The sequence below is a fragment of the Thermobia domestica genome, chromosome 6 (assembly GCF_964235325.1).
Source record: "Thermobia domestica chromosome 6, izTheDome1.hap1.1, whole genome shotgun sequence".
Lineage (NCBI taxonomy): Eukaryota > Metazoa > Arthropoda > Insecta > Zygentoma > Lepismatidae > Thermobia > Thermobia domestica.
The window spans coordinates 167,017,966-167,041,965 of NC_137459.1; the positions used below are offsets into that span (position 1 = coordinate 167,017,966).

Genomic DNA, 24,000 nt, shown 5'->3' on the forward strand with positions numbered 1-24,000 from the left:
CTAGGATTCCGTAGGAAATATTTGGTACGCCTTACAGTTAGATCTGCACAAACGACCGCATGGACCCGCTAAACACACATTACTTGAGACACTTTGTGATGAATATCATCATCTGTTACATGACGTCGTCGATTGAAATTTGAAATACGTCAAATAGTAAATGTATAATACTAAACAAAATATATTAACTTTAAAGCTGTCTGTATTTCCAATTTCCCATAACAAAGCAAAGCAAAAACAAATTTTGGGTGTTTTGTATATGAAATTGCACCATATCGTTCACTGAGTTTATTCTGGATGAAAAGTACAATGTTATCGAATAATAGGGTCTAGGTCTATAAATACATACTTTCCTGAACACATTGAAAAAAAAATCTTCTAGAATATCATGTAAATTTCTCTAAACAAATTCATAACTACATATTTTTCAGTTTTCAGTTCTTACTTATTTTTGCTTATATATAATATAGGTGGACATGCCCTTGTAACTTTTAAGCTAATGGATAAAAACATTGAAATTTTGTACCATGCAAATACCGGCAGAGGAACATTGTTTGACATACTCTGTAATACCACAAGGTTAGCAGATTTACCAGCTCAACATATTTTGTAGATAGTATTACGTCAGATTATTAAACATATTTAAAATGAAAAGTTACAAGAGTACGCTTGTTACGCAGAGTTGTAGTCTAAGGACACTACAGTATCACGAATCTTAAATTTTGGTGGCGTTTATAACAGTAATAACACAAATGCACATTCAAAGTACTTTAGTGTCTAAGATCATGATCGTAATATGCTTAATTTCGAATGAATTCGAACCAAGTTACAATTGATTGAAAATTTGACTTTTTTTCAAAATCCATCGTTTCGCAGAACAGCTTATGTACGTACCTCATCTAATTACATAGATGGTTTTCAATACACGTGAAGATCACAATGTCGTTTCCAGCAATTTGGTACCTATAACCGTTCTGGAGATACGATAGAAATTAAAGTTTGCAACACTACTAAAAATTACGCAATCCCGAGAACTTTTAATTACACCTACCAGAAATATTGTTGTAATGCAATAGAAGCAACGTAAATCAAAATTTGATTTTGGAAGTTCCCACAAATCCACCATTTTAAGCAATATATGAAATTTACCATTTTCTCGTGTCTCTGAAATGGTTTGAGGTATCAAATTACTGTAAAATGATTATGATCTTTATGTCTATTAGAAACCATGTGTACAGTTTGATCTGATATTTGTCTCAACATTTTTTGCTGATGAAATTCTTTGAAAAAAGTAAAATTGTTTCTAATTTCCTAAAAACGTTGTATAATTGCCGTAGTATTCGACATTAAGGTAGTTTGTATGTGAATTATCCTGTCTATCTCACCTGAGTTATTACTGTTGTAGAACCCTCCAAAATTCGTTTTTTTTTTTTTTTTCGATTTTTGTGATACTGTAGCGTCCTCAGTTTCCAACCTTGAGGAACAAACTCGGTATTGTAAGTTTTCGTTTTATATGTAGATTTGAAGTATATAGTAACGTGGCGTAGTGTTACTTAAAAGTACAACTTTTTGTTTGGTTGGAAACACCATTAACCTTAGGTGGTATCACAGGATATACCAAACATGCCAATATTTGCACAGGATAAAATTTCAGAGTTTTTCGTCCATTAGTTCAGAAGTTAGAAGAGTGTGACAAGATAAATAGTCCACCCTGCATATTTGTATGTAGTTACTAAATTAATGGAAACTACCATATACTATAGGGTACGTAATTTTTGTAACTAATGCTGAACATTAGTGTACTGTGACCATTTTGTATTGTTGATATAGTGAGTAATACACGAGAAACTGTAGTACGGATGCGTGTAACATATGCCAGAATATCTCATTGATGCAAAATACGAGTCCTCTTTGACTTCCCCGGAGAGCAAATTTTGGGTGGTTGGTTAGCTGGAGCAAGTGTATCCAACACTACCAGTGTGTCTGTGTATCAGGAGCAATAATATCAGAAGTAATGGCCGTAATTATACATAATTTGTGACGGTACATTATCAGAGAAGAATAATATTGGATGGAAACCAAAGCTATATAAGAGAAATTGTCAAACATTGAAGAGGATATTTATAAAGCACCGCCGTAGAGCTAATGTGCAGCATAGCTGACTGTAAGAACTAGATTTGCTTTCGGAATTGCGTGTTTTTCAATCAAGTCCGTTGATAACTGCATAACCACATCATTCGTGGCCAGGTTGCAATTACACACCATGTGTAGTAGTGCAGAATATCGTACCGAGAGCATACATGAACCGACAGCGATCGGAAGAAAATAACCAATGAGATACTTTTATCGTTATTTGCAACGACAGAACATATTTATGTAAGAGACGTTTGTTCCGAACTGCTTACTTCCTACCGTTAGCATGGCGGTTGTTATGTGGTGTTATGAAACGCAATTTTATCATATTCTGTTTGTCCTATTATTCTCAAAGGATGAATTGCCAGTGATTTTGTGGACATTTTAGATGACCAGTTATATCCTATAGTAGGAATGTTTCCGAACAACGACGCGGTCTTCCAAGATGACAGTAGGTCAATAAACATAGCCAAATTTTGTTGAAAGATGGTGTAAAGAAGACACCCTGACCATTCCAATTTCATGACTTGAACACTATTGAGCCTTTACTGGCAGTTTCAGAGTAAGAAGTCAAGCAAACTTCCCTGTTCCATCATAATGATACAGCTAAGTATTGCACTGTATTAAGAATAGTCTGCTGTTTCTCGTGACATGATACAGAAGTTATATGCCTGAAGTTTGTGACGAATATAAAGTGTATTAGAGGCAGGTTAAATGTGGTCTAACGCCATTATTAATAAAGAAATTGCAGTTTGTTAACGCATTTCCATTATTTTGATAACTAGTTGTACAGCGGGGGACACTTCTAAATGGTACACTTTAGCCGTAAATCTCCATATGGCTGTACCATTTAGAAGTGTCCCCCGCTGTACAAACAATATTAAATAGGCATGCACTCGTCTTTTTTCCGTTTAGTAATGAAATATTAATGGGAATTTTTCTTTACTTTTTTTAATGAATAATTGACGTAAATATGCACCCTGCTTTGCTATGTAGAGTCAATAACAGAATTATGCAATTTACATATAACACAATCGTAGTCTTTAATTTGCCTTTTGAGTTGCTTTTCTGTTAAAGAAGAAGTTGAAAGGTATTATAATCAAACAAAATAAATTGTTAAAATATTTGTCCATTGCTCAAAACCACTTTATGTAAAACAACACCTGCAACGTTTAGGAGGTGATTCGTGACATGAAGATAGAACAAGAAGTGTAGACCAATCTGGATGCACAAATGCTTCCTTTCGGCGCAATGACGAGCCGAAAATTTGTCGGCAATAACAGCCATAGCTTGCAAACTAAATGTCGGATTGAAATCGGGGTGAAAGGGAATGTACTTTCTTTTTAGCCGTAGATTCGATTAATGCAAAATTCGATGTTGTCTATGGGCGACGCAAGGGTGACTCTCAAAGAAACTGAAGTTTTCCTGGGATATTTTATCGAACGTTGAGTGAGGTAAATTAGCTACAATGAAATCGATATTTCAACGAAGATCGCAGCATGTCATCCAAGTTAGAACATGGTTAGAATTCGAGAAAAAGGAAAAAAGTACACATATTTGATTTTGTACTGAATTAGATATTGAGAAAACATTGAAGTTATATGAAGTGTATAACGTTTAACTTTTATGCCTTCTGGACTGACGAAGACAGGGAAATCACCCACGGCTATGTGGGTAGGTTACGCAATTTTTACATGGGAGACCCGGCTTTGATTCTCGGCGGGTGTGCCTTCGGTTCGTATCCCACGTTAAACTGTAGCTCTATGTCTCATATAGCTTTGCTACCGAAAGGATGCTCAACACAAATCCGATTCAATAATGAAAACCGGATTCAATAGGGAAAAATAATTATTGCGAAAAAATCGTGAAATGAGAATGTTTTAAAAATTGGATAATCCCGAGATGTCCAGCATATTTTTTTTTTTATGGTCTGGGGTCGAACTAGAAGTGCACATTCTATCACTAAGCCAACGTGCCCTCACTTTGGAGGAGGAACAATAAAGGTAACCAAGTAAATTCTGTCCCTTTCACCCACCACCTTCGAACATCGATGTGTCACCTAAGACGTACCTGGAGGATCAAAATAGTCCCCATCAGCATCGACGACCTTCCGCCAACGTTCTGGAAGGACATGGATTCCATCGCGGTAGAACTTAGTGGGTCGTAAAGCGAAAAAGGTATCAAGTGCATTTTGCACCTCTAATAAAGATTTGAACTGGCGTCCTCTTAAGTGCTTGTCCAAGGAATAGAACAGGTGATAACCGAACGGTGCAATGTCCGGGGAGCAAGGCGGATGCATAAGTGTTTCCATCCAAGGCGTAGAATGGTGTCCCGGGTCATCCTAGCCACGTGGGGCTTAGCGTTGTTCTGTAACAGGAGGACCCCTTTGCGATTCAGAAGTGTTAGCTCCAGAGTTTTGAGATTTTCTTGAAAACGGATCAACTGCTGCGAGTATATAGTTGCAGTTTCCGATGCACCATGCCGCGAGCAGTCCACCAAACACACAGGATGACCTTCTGGTGCAGTTATGGTTTCGGTTGTATTGGAACCGGTTCATGGGATGCTAACCAATGATTACCTCGCCGCGGAGCTTCGTACAAGATCCAGTTCTCATCACATGTCTACACCCTGTTCAGAAATGGCTCCTTCCTCAGACGAGACAGCAAAGAAACACATGTGTCTGCTTGCGTTGCCTTTTGGCCCGGAGTCAAATCATCGACTCCTCTTGTAGTTCTTCCCAAGTTGATTGATACTGCCGAATGGTTTCTCTACTCACACTGAATTGTAGTCCCAGTTCCTCATATGTCTGGCCACTTTTCGCCTCAATTGCTGCGTGAAGATTAATCCAATATTCTCGGGATTGCTGCCAGAGTCAATGTTGCTGTGCCGAGCGGTAACATCTTCAGAGCTATGGGTTGGAGTGTGCTGGTCGTACAAAAAAAAAAAAAAAAGTGTTCTGGGACAGGAGAATACATGAAGTTTTATTCATTCGTACACACAAGTCCGCCGTCAACAGAAACGAAGGTTATCTTCTACCTGGCATCTGGCTTCCGCTTCTCAGTAGGAAAAGAGCCAACAGCAATCAGAGAACACTTTCCATTGGCAACATCAGAGCACGCTACTGGCGAATAACAACAACCAATAGGAACAGAACAATTTCTTAAGACTAAAAGATAAATTGTACGACCAGCAAAACATCAAGCATTCTGTTTTCAAATCAAAGAGAGCTAAGGAGAACAGCAAAAAGTTGCAAAATTATCTTGAAACCTCAAGCATTGAAATATTCACGTAAAATGAACCAACTTGTTATCCGTATAATTGCAACAATAATCCAGATATCCTCGACTTTGCAATATATAGAAATATTCAGTTATCGCTGTCGATAATTGCTGATGATGATCTACTTTCTGATCACACAGTAATTGTTGTGACAGTAAACTCAGAACAAGACAAAAAGATACCACTGAAGAGACTAAATTACAAGAATGCTGACTTTACCAGATTCCAGCAATTAATACTAGACGGATTAAATAGAAAGATCGAAATAGAAACAAAAGAAGATATAGATACTGCTGTTAATTTCCACACCACACTTATTAAAACTGCATCGGAAAAGACTATACCTCCTACAACTATTAAGGTGGATTTAAAAACACTACCTCCGAAAATATTAGAAATGATAAGAATGCGGAACCGACTTCACAAAAAATAAAACTCAAGGCCCACTATATAAAGCGACCTTAAACCGTATAGAGTATGCATAAAAGAATAAATGTCCACGTATAAAAACCGAATCTTTGAAAACAAAATTCCAAAAATGTCACTAAAAGACGGAAGCTTCTGGAAATATACCAAAAAATTTACTACAAGAAATATTAACACGCCATGTATACATGGCAAAAATGGCTTGGTCTACTCCTCAGAAGAGAAAGCCGAAGCTTTGACTAACTTCCTGGAGGGATCACTCCAATCGAATGAGGCGAAACAATCCTAGGCTACGGGAAGCCAACTTGAAACATAACAATTTACCTTAAATTGTATCCGTAGCTGACGCTAAGGGAAAGGACCCAAAGGAAAAGAAAGAAAAAAAATTGGGTCGCCGATATTATTCCTTTCTTACGCTGTAATTATAGACCAGTAAGCACAACGCTAGACTCTTGCACACTAATGGCATCGTCGACGCTGAGGAAGAAGAGATGGAAAGAAAAAAAATCATTCAGGACAACACATATCTTGCAACTCTATTTATTTAACTTTCTTGTAATAACGTATAATATCGGAATTATCGTTAACATTAATGATCATGGACAGCTAGACTCAGTTGTAAAATATATAATATATATATATGTATTCAGCCTTAAAAGATTCCAGAAACTTATAACGAAATACTTTAGTTTGTATAATATTTACCTGTACCGTGGGCAAAAAGTGCTCATAAATATGTAATATACTTAGTAGAATGTTCATTTTAAATTAACAGAAAAGAAGAATGTTTTTAATATATGTAAGAGATTATTATGGGATAGTTGTGGCTATGTACATGTTATGTGTTGACCTAGTCAAGTGAATTTATGTATTTTACGGTCTTAAAAAGAATATTTAAGACATATCAAGCAATAAAGGTGAGACTAATAATCTTTGAATATCTGATTTGATTTTTGCATAAAGAAAAGTAATTATCGCTTCGTAACTGATATTTTACAAGACGAACCAGGTTGACGACGCTTTTCTATAGAGTCGTTATAAAAATTTGGTTTACCAAACCCGGGACTTTTGAAAATTCAGTTCCCGAAGAAGGAAAGTAGGGCTGAATTTACTTGGATATTACCATTTATGAATACGAACTTAACCGTATTACGAAGCGGTAAGGTCATCAAAAGAAAAATGGATAGTGAAATAGTGCAACAGGAATCTAATACCAGTAATCCAGGTGAAATTAGTGCAACACCAAGTTTGTCATTTGAGGATCGACTTTTGTTAGCGGTGCAGCGACAAATTATGCAAATGACGACTGAGATAAAACAAACCATAGAACAGAAGTTCAACGAATATAACCAGATCATGGAACAGAAGTTCTATGAAGCTAACCAGGCCATGGAACAGAAGATAGAATTGAAATTCAACGAAGCTAACAAGACCATGGAACAGAAGTTAAACGAATCTAACCAGACCATGGAAATGAAGATAGAACTGAAATTTAACGAAGTTAGCCAGACTATGGAACAGAAGATAGAACTGAAATTCAACGAAGCTAGCAAGCAGTATGAAGGATTTAAAGCGGCATTGATCGCGAATTACGAAAATGACTTTTTGCTGGCAAACAGAGATGCCACTCTTAGAAATCAACATTTCAATCCTCGATTGCACAAATCTATTGTAGAGTTTGTTGTAAATGTCTATAATGAATTAAAGGTTGTTAATCCCTTGCAATCGGAATCAAGAATAATTGCATCGATTCGCAATTTGCTTCCATTCAAATTACAGCAGATCTTATTTTCCACACAGTGTATGAGTTTCAGTCATTTATTAATGCTTGTACAATGCTACGAAACTCAATACCATGCTATGAATCTAACACAATCAGGAATGGGTAAAAATAAGAATAATTCAGATCATTTGGTCCCTGTTCGGAATTTGAATATCCGAAGTGTGAATAATAATGAACCGAACCTAAGACGAGTATACTCTAGCAATCAAAATGAACAAAATAGACAAGGTTATGTAGGGAATCCGCCTAACCTAATCAACCGAAGTAGACACAAAAATAATAGAAATACATGTCGAAATCCTAGAGATGCTACCAATCCTATGTATAGACATAATCATTGTTCACGAGATGGTACTTCGTATCCAAATTCAAATCACGATGAAAGACATGTACCACCTAATGTAGAACCTAACCACGATTGTGCGGTACAATGCACTTTATTAGATTCATATGCCAGTGCGAATGTAACATGATTACCGTTAACGAAATTAGGTTAAACCCATGTTGGTTATAGATTCTTGTGAATTTTCGTTTTAAAGTTTGTGTTAACATTAATAATGAAAACGATGGTTATAAATATTTGAAATGCATCTAGTTAAAGAGTTAGTAACACCCAACATTCTTGATCAAATAAATAAGAATGAAAAATAACAATAGTAATGAAAAATGTGTTTATTTAATAACAAAAAGGTGTCTTTTGTTTCTGTAAAATAAATTTATTTACTTCCATTTGATTATTCAAACGTAGGTTATGTTTAATTTTTATTCTTTCTTATTAATGTGAAGAATCATAATTCAATTTATAATTAGTTAAAGGCAAAAATTATTTTATATCAGATTGATTTGTGTTTAATTATCAAAGATTATGTTAAGAATAAGATCCATTCTATAAAATCAATTATTCAATGACTACCTTGAGTGAAATTCTTCTTTATTTTGGACATCTTAGTGCTACTATGTATACATTACAATTGCAACATCTAACTTATTTGTTATACAATGCGCCCGAAAAGAACAAATATTATTTGTCACATCATCGTTTGTAATAATGATCGAAACTAGTAATCTTGATAATTTGTGTTTCACCCTCGTTAATTATATTTCTAAGCGACGATGTTTTTAATGATAAAGAATAAATAATAATGTAATAAAAGAGAAATATTAATGAAATCAAAGATTTATTGTAAATGTATTTATGTGAATGATAATAAATATTTTATATATATGAGGGTTAACCAAAAAGTAATGAAGATATATACGAGGTGTGATCAAAATATAAAGAACATATGTAATGTACGAACATTAATCTAATCAGACCAGTGGTTCTTGAATATAAAAGCCAAGCCTACTCATGACTTTTATATACAGTCCCTTTGTCGGGCGACATTTTCTATAACGAAATACTTTAGTTTGTATAATATTTACCTGTACCGTGGGCAAAAAGTGCTCATAAATATGTAATATACTTAGTAGAATGTTCATTTTAAATTAACAGAAAAGAAGAATGTTTTTAATATATGTAAGAGATTATTATGGGATAGTTGTGGCTATGTACATGTTATGTGTTGACCTAGTCAAGTGAATTTATGTATTTTACGGTCTTAAAAAGAATATTTAAGACATATCAAGCAATAAAGGTGAGACTAATAATCTTTGAATATCTGATTTGATTTTTGCATAAAGAAAAGTAATTATCGCTTCGTAACTGATATTTTACAAGACGAACCAGGTTGACGACGCTTTTCTATAGAGTCGTTATAAACTTCTAGCGCCAACACAACTCAAAGATGAGTAACAACAACGTTTAAACAGTATCCTTAATAACAGTGAGAGAGTTGTTTACATTCTTCGACTAAATATTAGAACAAAATCTTCAGTGGACTACTTTACAGAGAGGAAATTACCAATTACATTACTGTTCAAAAAACATCTCATCGCAGAGGGAGTAAACATGCGGCTGTGTCGATTAACCTTCCTCCCTAAACACATAACGTCTCCACTACTTCCGCAACCAACTGTTAAGAGGGCATTTCCCTCGACATAACTTACACATTAACAGCGGCGGTAATAACAATACACACTGCAGAAACATTATAGGAAGTACAAGACCAGCCAGTAAGTTAGACTCTACCCCTGACACCATCGCGTCAAAGTGCGAGTATTTTCGTATACCCACCGTCTTGACGAGCCTCACTGAACTAGTGCATTATAGCTCAAGATATAATATAAAGACAACTCGAGGATTTACATAGATTTCTGTGTGGCGACTTAATACTTGAATTCCGAACTATATATATATATATATATATATATATATATATATATATATATATATATATATATATATATATATATATATATATAGTATAATAGACAATACGGAATACCCGCTACTGGACACACATGAGCTAGCCATCGCTAATCAATCTTTACTTTATCAAACGAAATATTTGAGAAATTAAACAATACGGAATGCCCGCTACTGGACGAACATGAGCTAGATGGTAGCGAGTAATATATTATAAATCTACACAACTGGGAAAATGATTCCATTCAAAGCAAGAGAGAAACGGTGTTGATATCAGACTACCCCTCTGGCGTATGATTCGACTTACTGGATAGAGACTCACTTTCGTTTACTCGGACATGTTACGGACAATATTTACTTTAGACAATATTATAGACATTGTAGAATTGATGCACATAGTATGTAAATACACTGAGGAACCAATGATTAATAATGTATGTATATTGTTTTGCTTTATAAAACGACTTGAAGCAGTAGAGTAAACACACGGTAGTAATAATATAACATTTAGATATTGTAAACAGAGACAACTTGGATGAATTTATGAACGGTGGACAAATTCCTTCACAACTTCCTGGACGACATTACTTCTTTCACAAGATGGAATAGAGAATAATAAGACATAGTTACCTGGAACAGTGACCAAAGCTCACCCAACCATTTTTCCGCTTTACGAGTAGACAACATTGGCCCCCCCAGGACCAGTGCATAGGGCTCCATTCGGGACAGCGTCCTAGGGTGGCAATCGGTTCCGATGACTTCCTCGACATCTCACCATGTAGCAATCGTAACCATAACCTCGGCGCAGGTTGATCAAACGGTGACCTCTTCTTGGTTAATAGCAAAAACGTACATTTCACTACTACTTTCACCAGGTAGACAAGATTCTCACTGCAAAGCTGCTGCAACGCTCACGTTCGCAACAGCGACCGCAGTCAGGCACATTTAAGTCCCACAGAAGCAGGCGGAACTGACGACAAGTAACAGAGGACAGAGTCCCTTATTAAGGAAAACAGAGGACGAGGAATCACTACGTCAAGAGGACGAGGCCATACACAATCGAATGTGGATCTAGAGACAAATTTAGAGAAAGACTATTGAACTTTAGCTTTCATCACGGCAGTGATTAGCGGGTGTTACACCAATCCCAGCAATATTCTGGACACGCACAAGCTGAGTGTTTATGGGTGAATTTTCTTGTAATTCACTGCACGTACACTAGTCCAGCATACTGTTCGACTATGGCAGCTCTTAGAAAGACATTTGTGATAAAATAAAAAAAGACGATCACTCACTGCACGATTCGCGGTAATTTCATGTCCAAAGACATGAGCAAAACTACGCCTCCCTCTCAACTGCCGCCATGTTTCAGTACAAAGAGCTGAGACAAAGGGGAGCAGGCTTCCCCAGCCCGCTCGCTCCTGATTGGTCGCTCCTTACTACGTATTAGAGCGTAGTACCGGAACAACAATTTGAATAATGAAATATATATGACTAAATAAAAATAAAATTTATATAAGTAAACGTTCATATATGTATGTTTATAATAATCCCTCTGTTTACACGAAACAAAATTTCAAATTATTTCAAACAGTCAGCGCTATTCTCAGAAGCCGCTCAACGCAAGACATAGACATACAAAGAAAAGTAGCATATTCTGATTACATACACTAGTCCAATTGTCGACCATCTTAAATCCTTCACGAGGGTCGAGAATTGAGAAAATATAAAAGAAAATAACACTAACTAAGAGCTGATTAAACATTCCTACGAATAATCTCTTTGAGAAAATGTAACGCTCAAAGAGGAACGTTACACGAATCATGAACTCGAAGATCGTAGGCATGATGTAATAGTCGAACGGACAGTAAGAGAATTCCTAAAACATCCCCACTAGATAAAATTAGGAAAACTAACACTACAGAGTTAAATAGTATCACAAAACGACTTCGGCCACTAAAGGCCCCAGGTCTTGACCAAATACAGAATATAATTTTAAAACACCTCCCTAACGCATGTATATCATACTTAGGTTGTATCATTAACAATACAGGCCTAATTAAACTTTGCTATTTTCCAAATGCGTGGGAAATAGCCAAGGTGATAAGCATTACTAAACCCAATAACAATGCTAAATTTCCTCAACCATAGACCTATCAGTCTCCTGAATACAATGGCCAAAGCAGCCGAAAGTATAGTATTCAGAAGATTCAGAAGCTTTCTCTCAACACACAATATAATAACTCATGAAAAATTAGGATTTAGAGCACAACATTCTACGATACACCAACTTGTGCGTGAAATAGAATATATCACAGACAAATATAATAAGAGACAAATAACAGGTGCGGCCCTGCTAGACGTGGAGAAAGCATTCGATAGGTGTTGGTTCCCGGGAATCCTATACAAAATGATACAATATAAGATTCCCGATTATCTAACTCCAGGGGCGTCATTTCAAACTTCGCTTGAGGGGCAAGATTATCACGGATATAAGACATTCACGTTTTGTACTAGTATATTAGTAGACAATTGATTAAATTATATGTATTCTTCAAACCCTTGGAGGGGGCAATTGCCCCATCTGGTTTAAGCGTTGGAAAATCAAAGTCATTGCTGAAAAATGTGAAGCCATACAGTTTACTAAGAAATACAATCGAAAACCAGATAACCAACTAACTTTATATAACACACCAATAGAATGGAAAGGTAAATATTTGGGAGTTATACTAGATAAAATGCTTACCCTTAAATATTACATGAACTCACAAAGAAATAAAGCTAGAGCTAGACTACCAACCCTAGCAGGACTTTTCCGCTCACCTGCCCTCAACACGAAGAGCAAATTTACATTCTACAAAATGCTTGTTAGACCAATAGTCATATAAGTTATGCCGCGCCAGCATGGGCATTCTCCGCACCTTGTTATGCGCGGGCTTTGCAGAGACATCAAAACAATTCTGTGCACATAACAAATTCTCCCCGGTATTTGCTTGTTCTGTGCCTACAGCAACGTCTAGGGTTGACTCTGATAGAAGACCACATACAATGCTTAGTAAAGAATTTCTACCAGTCTGTGAAAGCATTAGACAACGACCTTGTAAACTCTCTGGGTAGCTATATAATTCCAGAAAGCTACTACAAATACAAACGGCCGCTTCATGCGCTAAAATAAAAATCCATTCAAAAATACTTCTGACAAAAATTAGAAAAAAAGAACGTAAATATGTCAATAAAAAGGTATGACGTGCCCTGTTATGCAGGAATATCTTATTCAAATTATTGAAATCTCATACATATTAACAAAATTGACAAGTCCAATAGGATACTAATATTAAACTTATCACAGATAGTATAATGTACCTAAATACCACATAATTATATAATTTCAGACTGATGGGAGACCAGGTTTCGATTCCCGGTGGGAGCTCATGTAGTTCGGATTCCACGTTAATCAGTAACTCCACGTCTCATATAGCCCCGCTGTTAAACGGGATGTTAAATTCCATATCCACTCAACTCATTTTAGACTGACGCAGTCCAAGGATGAAGAAGACGACCGATTGGCATGGAAAAAATCCCACTAACAAAACTTGTCCAGCAAACTGCAAACAAACTTAACACAATAGTTTAACTCACACTCAACTTTTTAGTTACGGAATCAATACAGACAGTAAAGATGATTTTACATGGATTTTGCCACCTCTTCTAAGTGTGGTTTTGCCATGTAAATACTTGAGCACGTACATGACAGATAAAGGGGATTTTCCTCCTACTACCCAAGACAATGATAAGGCGAAAAATCTTCACTCGCTTTCTTATCTTCTATTTTGCCCTTCTTTCTTTCTCTAGTGCACACCGTCCGGTAAATGTCTCTGGATGAAAACCGTGACGCGACACAACATTCGACGTGCTGATTTAGATTTCTAGCTGCATGTAGGAGGTGCACGTAGATATACGAGAGAGGACCCAAAAGAAGCCGGGCTTTCGTTCTAAAAATAAAATAATTTATTACTTTTTTTTTTTTTTTTTTTACAAAATTCTCTCAGTCTCCTTCAAAGTACTCTCCATTAAATGCGATTCATTTCTCCCATCTTCTTTCCCACTATTTGAAGCACCTCTGGAACTCTGGAACTTTTATATTGTCCAATGCACTCTGTTTTTTTTTTTTTTACAGCCCCTACACCATCAAAACATTTTCCTTTTAGATTTTGTTTAATTCTTGAAAAATGTCATAATGTTGGTCAAAAAGTTTAGATCACTTTCAGTCTGATTTTTCAAATCCTGACTCAAATTCAGACGAATGATTTGATCCTGTGTGAGCAGGCGAGAATCAAACTTAGCGGCAACATGTCTCATTTGCAAAACCTCACGCTGGCACGAGCTCCAACTCACTCCTGACTATTTTGAAATATCATCGATCATGAAACTACAATCCTCGCTGATTTTGGGGCAGATTTGTTCGATGTTTTTGTCGTTTTGAAATGATGAAGAGCACCCAGAACGAGCATGATCTTCAATACTCATCCCACCACACTTAAAGCGCCCAAACCACTCAAAATTGTGTGCGGTTCATAGTATCCTTCTTGAAAGCCTGTTGAAGCATTTGGAAAGTTTTTGTTTCCGATTTTCCAAGTAGGAAGCAAACACACTCTTAGTTCCTTTGAATCTGCCATAACGATTTCGCAGGCGGCAAACGAGAACAGTTGAGAAAAACAATAATACGATTAAACGTTAACCTCCTACGCAGACGCCGCTTGGCCAACTGAACTGGGAAGGTCTCTGCTAGACCCACTTAGCAGGAGAACTCTCTACTACGTCTAGGAACGGCAGCGCTCTTCAATCCGGTTTCTTTTGGATCCTCCCTCGTAGGTTGGTGCATCACTCAAGGGGGCGAGCTTTCTTGCTAAGGGGCCCTCTTTATCCCTAAATTTATTTCCTATTTCCTACTCCAAGGCATAGCTCTGAAGATGTTACCGCTGTATGGTTACAAAAGCTTAGCACACCAACGTTCACTCTGGCAGCAATCCCGAGAATATTGGATTAATAATAGACGCCAGCAAAATTTCAAGATCATCGTTGCCTGAAGACCTTCATTTTGTGCATGTGTTGGTCTTCAGGCACGTGGTGCGTCTTCGAGTGTTTCGTCACCGTCGTTAAACTTGTTAAACCAGCGCTGCGCTGTCCGCGTAGTTACGACACCTTCACCAAAGGCGTGGCATATCTTCCGTTCCGCTGTAGCGGCGTTTGACCCCAGTTTAAACTAGTACAGCATATACGCCCTTATAACGCTTTGCGGAGGTCCCATGTTCAATCTGTCCTTACGCAAGTTCACGGTATAACTGAACTGCCGCAACCAGGTAGTATGTTGGATATACCGACACCAACAACTGGCCTACGCCTTATCTCCTTTCGCATTGAACTAATCGTGTGAGAGCCAATGGTACACAGACCTCCACAAAAAGCGACATAACTTTGTTTGGTTACCTCTATATGATTCTGACGTATGTACCAGTCTAGTAACTGTGTGTGATAAACCAATGTACAGAAAATTCAGACGGTCAGAACATAGTCATACTCTATAATACAAGGTAACTTTCATTGCTATGTACACATAACATGAATAGAAATTCACAATTCAAATAAGAGTGTTACTTTCCGCCCACACTATAATACAAACGGCTCCAGTAAAGATAATGGTATTTCACATTTTCTAACTTTCGAGTAACCTTGAAAAGAATATTGACCATTCCCGTACGATTCTCATTAGAATTTCAATGTGAACCATGCAATTTCAGTTTGATTCTGTTTGAGAAGGCGCTGAAACTACCACAAACCACACGCTTTCTATACCTTGTGACTTGAGAAGTTAACTTGCATTGGAAAATATTAAAACTACCGGAACATACACACATAATGCGCAGTTTCGTTAATATTAGTCGATTTTATTTTTTATTTTTATTTATTTATTTATTTATTTATATTTTTTGAGAAGTATAATAATGTTATCATAGCCGCAAAATCGCATCGTTTTTCTATGCAACCATCCAGACTCATTCCAGTACAGTAAATATCCTTCTTTATGGGCCAGTGTTTCCAAATAAATAAATAATAAAAAATAACATTTCTTGAATTAATCGAGAAGTCGCGCTGAAAAAGTAACGTGGGTAGTCGCGCGCGGTCAAAAGGACCGCGCGAACATAATGTGTTGCAAATATCGTTTTAAACATTTTTCTTGTATTAGAAACGTAATATTGTATATTTCCTGATTAAGAGGGAATATTTTTTTTTATTATAATAATAAGTTTTGCAGTAATAACTATTAGACATGTAATCTTTTTTATTTCTTGGAATAAAATGGAATTCTTTGGAACAAAATGATTTTTTCTTTCGTTACATATTTCTTTAGATAGAAAACTACGCACTGGTTGCATTGAAAATTTTAAATCTGATGACGATCTTTTGTTTTTGGCAACTCTTTGGTTCGTCTAAAATTAGAAATGCAATAGTGAATTAGTAAAATAAATATAAACTATAATACTATATAAACATAAAAAAACAAAGCTTCGCAGCGCATTTTACATTCAATTAGAGCTCACTCGTAGCTAAGCGGTTAGCATACGCGCCTTTGGCGTGAGACTTCCGGGTTCAATTCCCGGTGGGAGCTCATGTGTTTCGGATCCCATGTTAAGCAGTAGGTCCACGTCTTATATAGCCTTGATGCTGAAATGGGCGCTAAATTGAAATCAAATCTAATCAAATTTACATTGAATTATTTTACGGTCCTGTTATTTTGAAACTTCACCTATACAACACTACATTGAATTATTTTATGTTATCTTCAAATTTACACTGTTCTACACTTCGTCGTCACTTATTTCGTCTTCTCCTGCTCTGACTAAATTCGGAGAATCGCTGGTCATTTCTGGGTTTAAGATCTTCAGACTCGCTCGCAGACTCCTCACTTCACCTTTCGTGTTCACTCGCTTCTAATTTTTTTAATGATCTTCCTCAGGCAAAGTTTCCACGAGATCATCTCGGCTGATTTATCCGAATAGTCCATTCCCAACATTTCCCTCCGTTCTTTTAAGCTGTTCATTTCTAATGAAAATTAATATATGAAAATGAAAGTAAAAATTTATAGAATAAAATTGTGTACTGTACACTAAGAAAAATGAGCGGTAACCTAGTAGAGGTTAATGGACAATTTGGCTGCTAGAACCAGTTAATAATTTGCAGCAACCCTTCTGAGACCAAAAAAAAAAAAAAAAAAAAAAGATAATTTTACGAGGTCATTTTGGAAATGTGCACAAGGAACAGGGGCGTCATTTAGGGGGAAGGGAGTGGCATTCCCCCCCTGAGTTTGAGATTTATGTAGATTTTATCAATAGAATAGTAGTAAGTCAGTGAAAAACGGGAAATTTTATATATATCAAGGGGTCTTGCCCCCCAAGCCAAATCTGAAATGACGCTACTGACAAGGAAGTGTGTAAACTAAATTTCATAGGGTAGAACACTAAACCGTGAGCACGAGGTTTTGAGTCCCGTCCTTGTTCGTATGACGCAGAACTTCTGATGGACGAAGGTAGTAAGCATTTATACAGGACATTTCCGTCTCGTTTGCTTATTCGGTAAGTCATTTATCTCCAGGAATGTTCAATTTTGATTAAAACCGTATAGATAAAACTTAGGCATTGATCATCAAAATCTCAGAGTTGGACGAGAAAATTTGCAGTTACTTTCCCAATCACTGTTTGTTCGTTGCAAATTACATTCACTGAATACTCTCGCTCGCTATTTTTGCCCCTTGACCTATTATCATGGGAGTTTAAAAGGAGAAACATGAGACACTTAAAGTATATTGTCTGATTGTACAATCATAACTTTCATTCAAGAACTGAATAAAATTGTTGCAGTTTAAAATAATTGGTACAAATATGTTAAAATCCCATAATATTTCAAATTTGTGATATTGATAATTTTCATAGTTGGAATTATCCCTATGAACTACCCTTGAGGCGTAGCATTCTCACTCATCCAATTTTCAGTTAACAACATCATTGATACTTCTTTCATAAATATGTTTCTATCCATCACGACGCCTGATATACGTACCAGAGTTGGCGTGGGTCAATGTAAACTTGACCCACCACCCACCGTGACCCACTGACCCACTACCAACCGTGACCCACTCTGACCCATCACCCACCATGAACAACTCTCATCCACTGTGACCTACTCTGACTCACCAAAATCCATCGTCATCAACTCTGAACACAATCCACGGCCTCTCCTGTACTGACTAAAGAGTTTACACTTGTAATAAAACAAGACTGTGAAATTGCCACTAATCAGAGTTGAATTTCTAGTCAATCGCTCAAGCACCACTCTGTTACAATAACGGTGGATCTGACCTTTACAATGTAAAATGGTAAAGTGTTTATCAGTGAGGAAATTGAAGCACTTCGAGGTGAGGGGGGGGGAATTAGTGTGTTTCTAAAATATACTTGTACTAAGAGAGTATTCTTGCAAGTGTTAATTTCTCAACGCATTCCAAAAGAAACTTCTATTCACAGGAAAATACCCCTGTACAATATGGAAAAGGTTATGGTTTGTCAGTTCACAGTATTTTTCTCACAAAAATCTTGAAAAATCAGTTTTTCATAGTGTATAAAGGTGCTCGGGTACCCTCTGTGAGAGCATCTCCATAAAGTATGCTCATAATTGTAATTTGTGTAATCACTAGAACACCACGTTAAATTTAAGTTACAAATATGCACAATTGCAATTATTATAAATGCTTATTCAAAGTAGTTTACCCAAAGCAAAGAAGAGACATATTAAAAATTAGGTTCAAAGTTGAATAACACAAATAAGCCATTAGTAATACAAGTCTACATTTTCCATAACTCGTAGTTTGCCACCTTAAAACAAATCTGAAATCGGGTTTATTTCCTGTTGACCTCCAGAACTTTTTCGTGGTAAATCATCCGCAGCGGAATGGTGTCCATCCTTCAGCCAAGAAATAACTAGCTACTTTGAGCTTGGCTAGCGGTGGGCCATTAACATTGATGAGCAACAAGTTAGACAATGTTTGAGCACTTAGTCTGTTTCTAATATCAGTCATCTGTAAATTCATAAGGGGAAATTCCCGTTCGCACTCCGTAATGGAAATTGATAATACTTCTACTCAATTCTGCAACTCCTCATCGACAACCTGGTTGTTAGACTTAAGACTGATAACGATTTTTCTCGGTCAGTTTTGAAATAATCAGCAAGAAGTACCAACTCTCTATCACCATACAACATCTTTTCCATATCGACCATGTCAGTTGGCAATGTCGACCCATGTAGAACAGAAACTTCATCTACCACACCTTCGATAGAGAATCTTGTGCATAAATTATCAATTAAAGCCTGATAAACTGATGATTTCTTATTTGTTTATAAATTTATTTTTTGTAATTAGACATGAAGGTTTGATGCCATTACCAAGTTTCCTCTCCCTCTAGAAAGCGAAGGGGAACGAGGTTCCTGGAAAGTGTTCAGAGGTGAATGGGAATTTCCCTCCTTCTTCCCCTTCAATTACCACACTGCTGTTCGACATGGGCCAAATTACGATGAACTTCAATTAAATTATCATAGTATAATTATTTCCTTGATGACTTATCGATACTTTTCAGTGGAAAAAAGGATGAAATTTGAAAGTCCCAAATCAAGGTAAGTAGACCAACGTAAAGGAAAAAAAGAAGAGTAAAATTTTCCATATAATTGTGCGTACAATCCAAACTTAAAGTTTCCGTGTTATTAAGCTTACAGTACAAATTTTATGTCTCACAACTTTACAACTTTATTTTTCTCACAACTTTACGGATTGATTGTCCTGTGGTGTAAGCGCTCCATAATAGACATAAGCTTCAGCAATTATTATAGTAGAAAGCAATGGATATATGAAGCAAAGCACTGTAATTTTTGTTTCTGATTTTTTGTTAACTAATATGGACCGTTTTCGTTCATTTTTACAAACCAACTCACTATCAATTTTCCATATATAGAAAGTGTCCCCCTTCATAGAAAGAGATTTAAAAAAATAGTAGAACACATTCTGTTTATTTTCAAGAAAGGGTTAATACAGTGAATTTCAGCACCGTAAGTTGAACGGCTTGTGAGATACTCATTTTTTTTTTCGCAAAAATTCGGATTCTCACTACTTCCTTAGGATATTATATATTATAATGGAAACAATGTAAATCCCAGTTTGGATTAATGCCTAACGATATACCAAAAGTAATTTCATTTGACTTTGCAATTTGATCGTGATGATCAGGCACACATAGTTACATTCAATTTTTTATATAATAATTTATATATTACAGTGATTCAAAAATGTATTTTCTTCCAATAGTTAGCTCCTCTGAAAACTCACAGGTCTCGAAAGCGAAGTAGTAGTGTAAGCCCTATTGCTATTATTACAGTTACAAATATCAATATCCAAAAGTGCCTCAAGTTCTTTTTTCACTTGGTTAGATATACACAACTCAGGTAAGTAGACATAAACAAATGGAAAAGGAAGGGAAATGAAGGTCTTGAAAGTAAAACGAAGACAAATTTACCAGTCTTCAGAAGATACTGTCTGCAATGCAGTGAGTAGAGTGGGTCGGTAGATCAGACTGAGTCGGTGGGTCGCAGTGGGTCATGATGAGTGGTGGGTCGCAATGGGTCACGGTGGGTGGTGGGTCACATGCTGTTGACCCACGACCCATTGACCCACTCAAAACTTGACCCACCGACCCACTCCATCTCTGAAACCTACATATATATATAATATTGTTTATTGATTGTTTCTTAAATTGGAGTACTCCAAATAAGTTAATGGTGTACAACATCGTGTTCGTGGGTTTTCTCGGGGTACTTCGTTTCACCAGCATCTGGATGTAAGCTTATAGTATTGATCAAAAAATTCACTGGAATTAACTTCGGTAGCGTTATATGACCCAAATTCTTCATTGTTTCCAGGACCATGATAGGAACTTTGTGTCAGTAACATATATAATACAGAATTTTTACGCATTCTTTCTCTTCACTTTCTGGTTTTAATCAGAAGTTATTTTCATCTTAGAACAGATTGCATCAGGACTTTACCATAGCCTCATAGCTGGAACACTTTCGGTATATGTGATGACAAGTTTTAATTATTTTTGAAAAATATTGCATCGGATACAAACCGATCAGAATTTCGGACCTCATACTAATATTGATAGATTCTCTCCTTCATAACCTTGGTGTAGCATGAAGATGTAAGTTAAAAATTCACAATTTGAGAATGTAGGATTCCAGAGGGGCTAGACCGGGTTCGACCAACGTTTGAACTGTATCACTTCGTTTTCTCGGATGTTGTTGGTTCGGCATCCTTTGGTCAAATAAGATGTCTACTTTTGTTATTTTATTCGATATATTTGACTAGGGACTCAGTAATATTTATCTTACTGAAATGACCTATATTAATTTGCTGAGGTTATTTACCAGTGATATTCAGAATTTCATGTGCAGTTTCGGCCGCTTTGATAATGAGAGATGTCTTAAGAATTATGTTGGTTACAGACATAATGTCTTCTCATGAAGCTAGTAGTGTTTTACATTGAGTATGAAGGATTTCACGATATCAACAGAGTAGAGTCTTCGAATCGCCTATTCAGCTGCTAATATTATGTTGTTGCGTTCCAGCAGCTTTGCCGTTATAGAGTAGAAGCAACTGTCGGATGTTGTTACGTAAGGAAAGACATTCATGTAAAGGTGATCTTCAGTTTTGAAGGAAAGAGATTCATGTAAAAGTGATCTTCAGTTTTGACCCTTATCTGCGTAATTTTCTAGGTGCATAACGAAAGACCACTTAGTAAATTAGCCAGTTTTTTATATAGTGTTGTTTTATTCTCAGATTATCATCTAATAATATGACGCTTTATTTGATTTACTACTATTTTATTAAGTATTTTTTTTCTGGAAACTGGGTACTAAACACGAAGACGCTTAAGTGTTATCCTCTAATTTCCACGGCATTCCGAGATGCAACTTTAACGTACAATTGCAGCTTTTTGTGCACTAAAGGGACTCCACCAAGTGTTAATTATATCCTTAAGGATGGTTCCATTGTATGCAGTGGTACGTATTAATAACAGAAGTGCAGTTTTTGAGTGTCTTTTCGCCAATGTTAGGGTATTGTCGTCGGGAGATCAAGGTAAAGCTAAAAGGGGTATATAACCTCCCTCCTCTTGATGCCTAAAGTTCACACTGGACAAAATAGTACGGCATTCGATCGTAATTTACAATGGATAGAATGTAACATGTACATGTTAAGCTCCCCCATTGACCAAATTGTGGAACCACACTTGGTATAATGGACTGGTTCTCAAACTTTCCGATAACGTGGACCCCCTGTTCATTCGGAAAGTGATATGCGGACTCCCTTGCAATGCTAATTTGAAATTTCACATGGTATTAAAAACATACTAATTAGAATTATTACTGACAAGAAAAAGATCAAGAAAAATAATGCAGTGAGTAATTTACTCTAGAGATAGATTGTTTCCTAGTGAAGGAAATTTCAATTGAAAATGCAGTATCTTTCAAGACTAAAAATCATTTTTTGAAAAAGGAAGTTCACTAGATAAACAACGTTCTGAAATATGGGGTCGCTAAACATGAGGAATTAAATGATTTTTTTTTTCATAATTGCATTGAAATTGAAATATTTTTCGTCACTATCAATCTTAGGTCCGATTCCACATTAAGACGATTTCGCAACGCCCAAGACCAGTTTTATTCGTTAGCAACTGCATTGAACAATACCGTGTTACATCGAAAACCTGAGAAGAAAACTGAACGAAATTCGTACAACAAGAGAACGGGTAGTGTGCCTGAAGTGGAACAACGGGCTTTTGGCTAAATGAATGATATAGTCCATGTAACGTAGTGAAAAATAAAGTGGGTCACTGGTGGCACAAGGGGCGTTTGTGGGTTAAAATTTTAATATTGCAAAGAGTAGGAAAGGTATTCTCACATAAGTAAGTGGTAGGGAATAGCATCAAATGTTGTAATGCCTTTTTGGACAACTCTTCGTACTGGCCGCGCACACGTAAACTAATTTGAGTCAAGAGTTACTCGCAGTGGCGGATCTAGGAACATATTTTGGGCGGGGTTTCTCATATAGTTTTTTTTTTTTTTTTTTTTTTTAATATCAGAATTGGTGGGAGACTTGATGTTTATAAGCATATAAATTACTAACATTTACTTTTTAAAAAATCTGAAATTGGTGGGAGTTTTCCGCCAATTGAAGATGAAACCTATGAAATTCCGAGGTGTCGTGCAGTTAACGTACAACTGCTTTAGAAAAACTACACTAACAAAGAAGAAGAAATTTCTCTCACTTGAAGTAGTTCTATATAACGGTTGACCAGAAATTTAGTAAAGTAGGAAAACATTTAAATTTACAAACGTAGGCATAATTTCTAATTGCTTTCTTTTTAGTAACTGAAAAATACTTCTTGCTTAACAGATGTGAGTTCCATTTCATTACAACACATTTTAATTTTTAGGGATCGCGGACCCCCTGGCTAGGTCCCACGGACCTCAGGGGTCCGCGAACCCCACCTTGAGAACTACTGGTATAGTGTATATAGTGTCTTTCTTATGTGAAATAATTATAATAATAAGCAACTTATTTGTATATCTCTCTCTTCTTCTAGCCTCCTGGACAACAAATGATACCGAATAGTATGGATCCAACAAGGCAAGGTAAGTACCCAGTGTCTGTCATTTTTGTAGTGTAGCAACATCCAAAACTTTTATATTCATTGAGTAAATTTTTGTAGCTTATATTTTACAGTCCTAGCTGATAGTACATATGCAAATTAGTTGGTATTTGTTAATGGATATTGGCGTCACTAGAAAATTTCGCACAGGCGGGAAACAAAATTGAAATGCGTTTCTCTGTAAATAACAACAGTGTTGCCATTAGTTTCCAAATTCAGAACTTTCGGAGCTCATGAAGAGTAAGGTATTTTATAGTTTATTG

The 24,000-nt window shown here is 36.4% G+C and overlaps 1 protein-coding gene across 14 annotated transcripts in view; it reads left to right on the forward strand.

Moving 5' to 3' along the window:
• The window catches only part of Ssdp (Sequence-specific single-stranded DNA-binding protein), a 690,704-nt gene that overhangs the window by 545,508 nt on the left and 121,196 nt on the right, over positions 1–24,000 (forward strand). For all 14 annotated transcript variants that reach the window (XM_081762329.1, XM_081762327.1, XM_081762335.1 and 11 more), the window contains one exon: positions 23,672–23,720. In XM_081762329.1, coding sequence (XP_081618455.1) covers positions 23,672–23,720 — 49 coding nt within the window. The remainder of the gene's footprint in view (positions 1–23,671; positions 23,721–24,000) is intronic.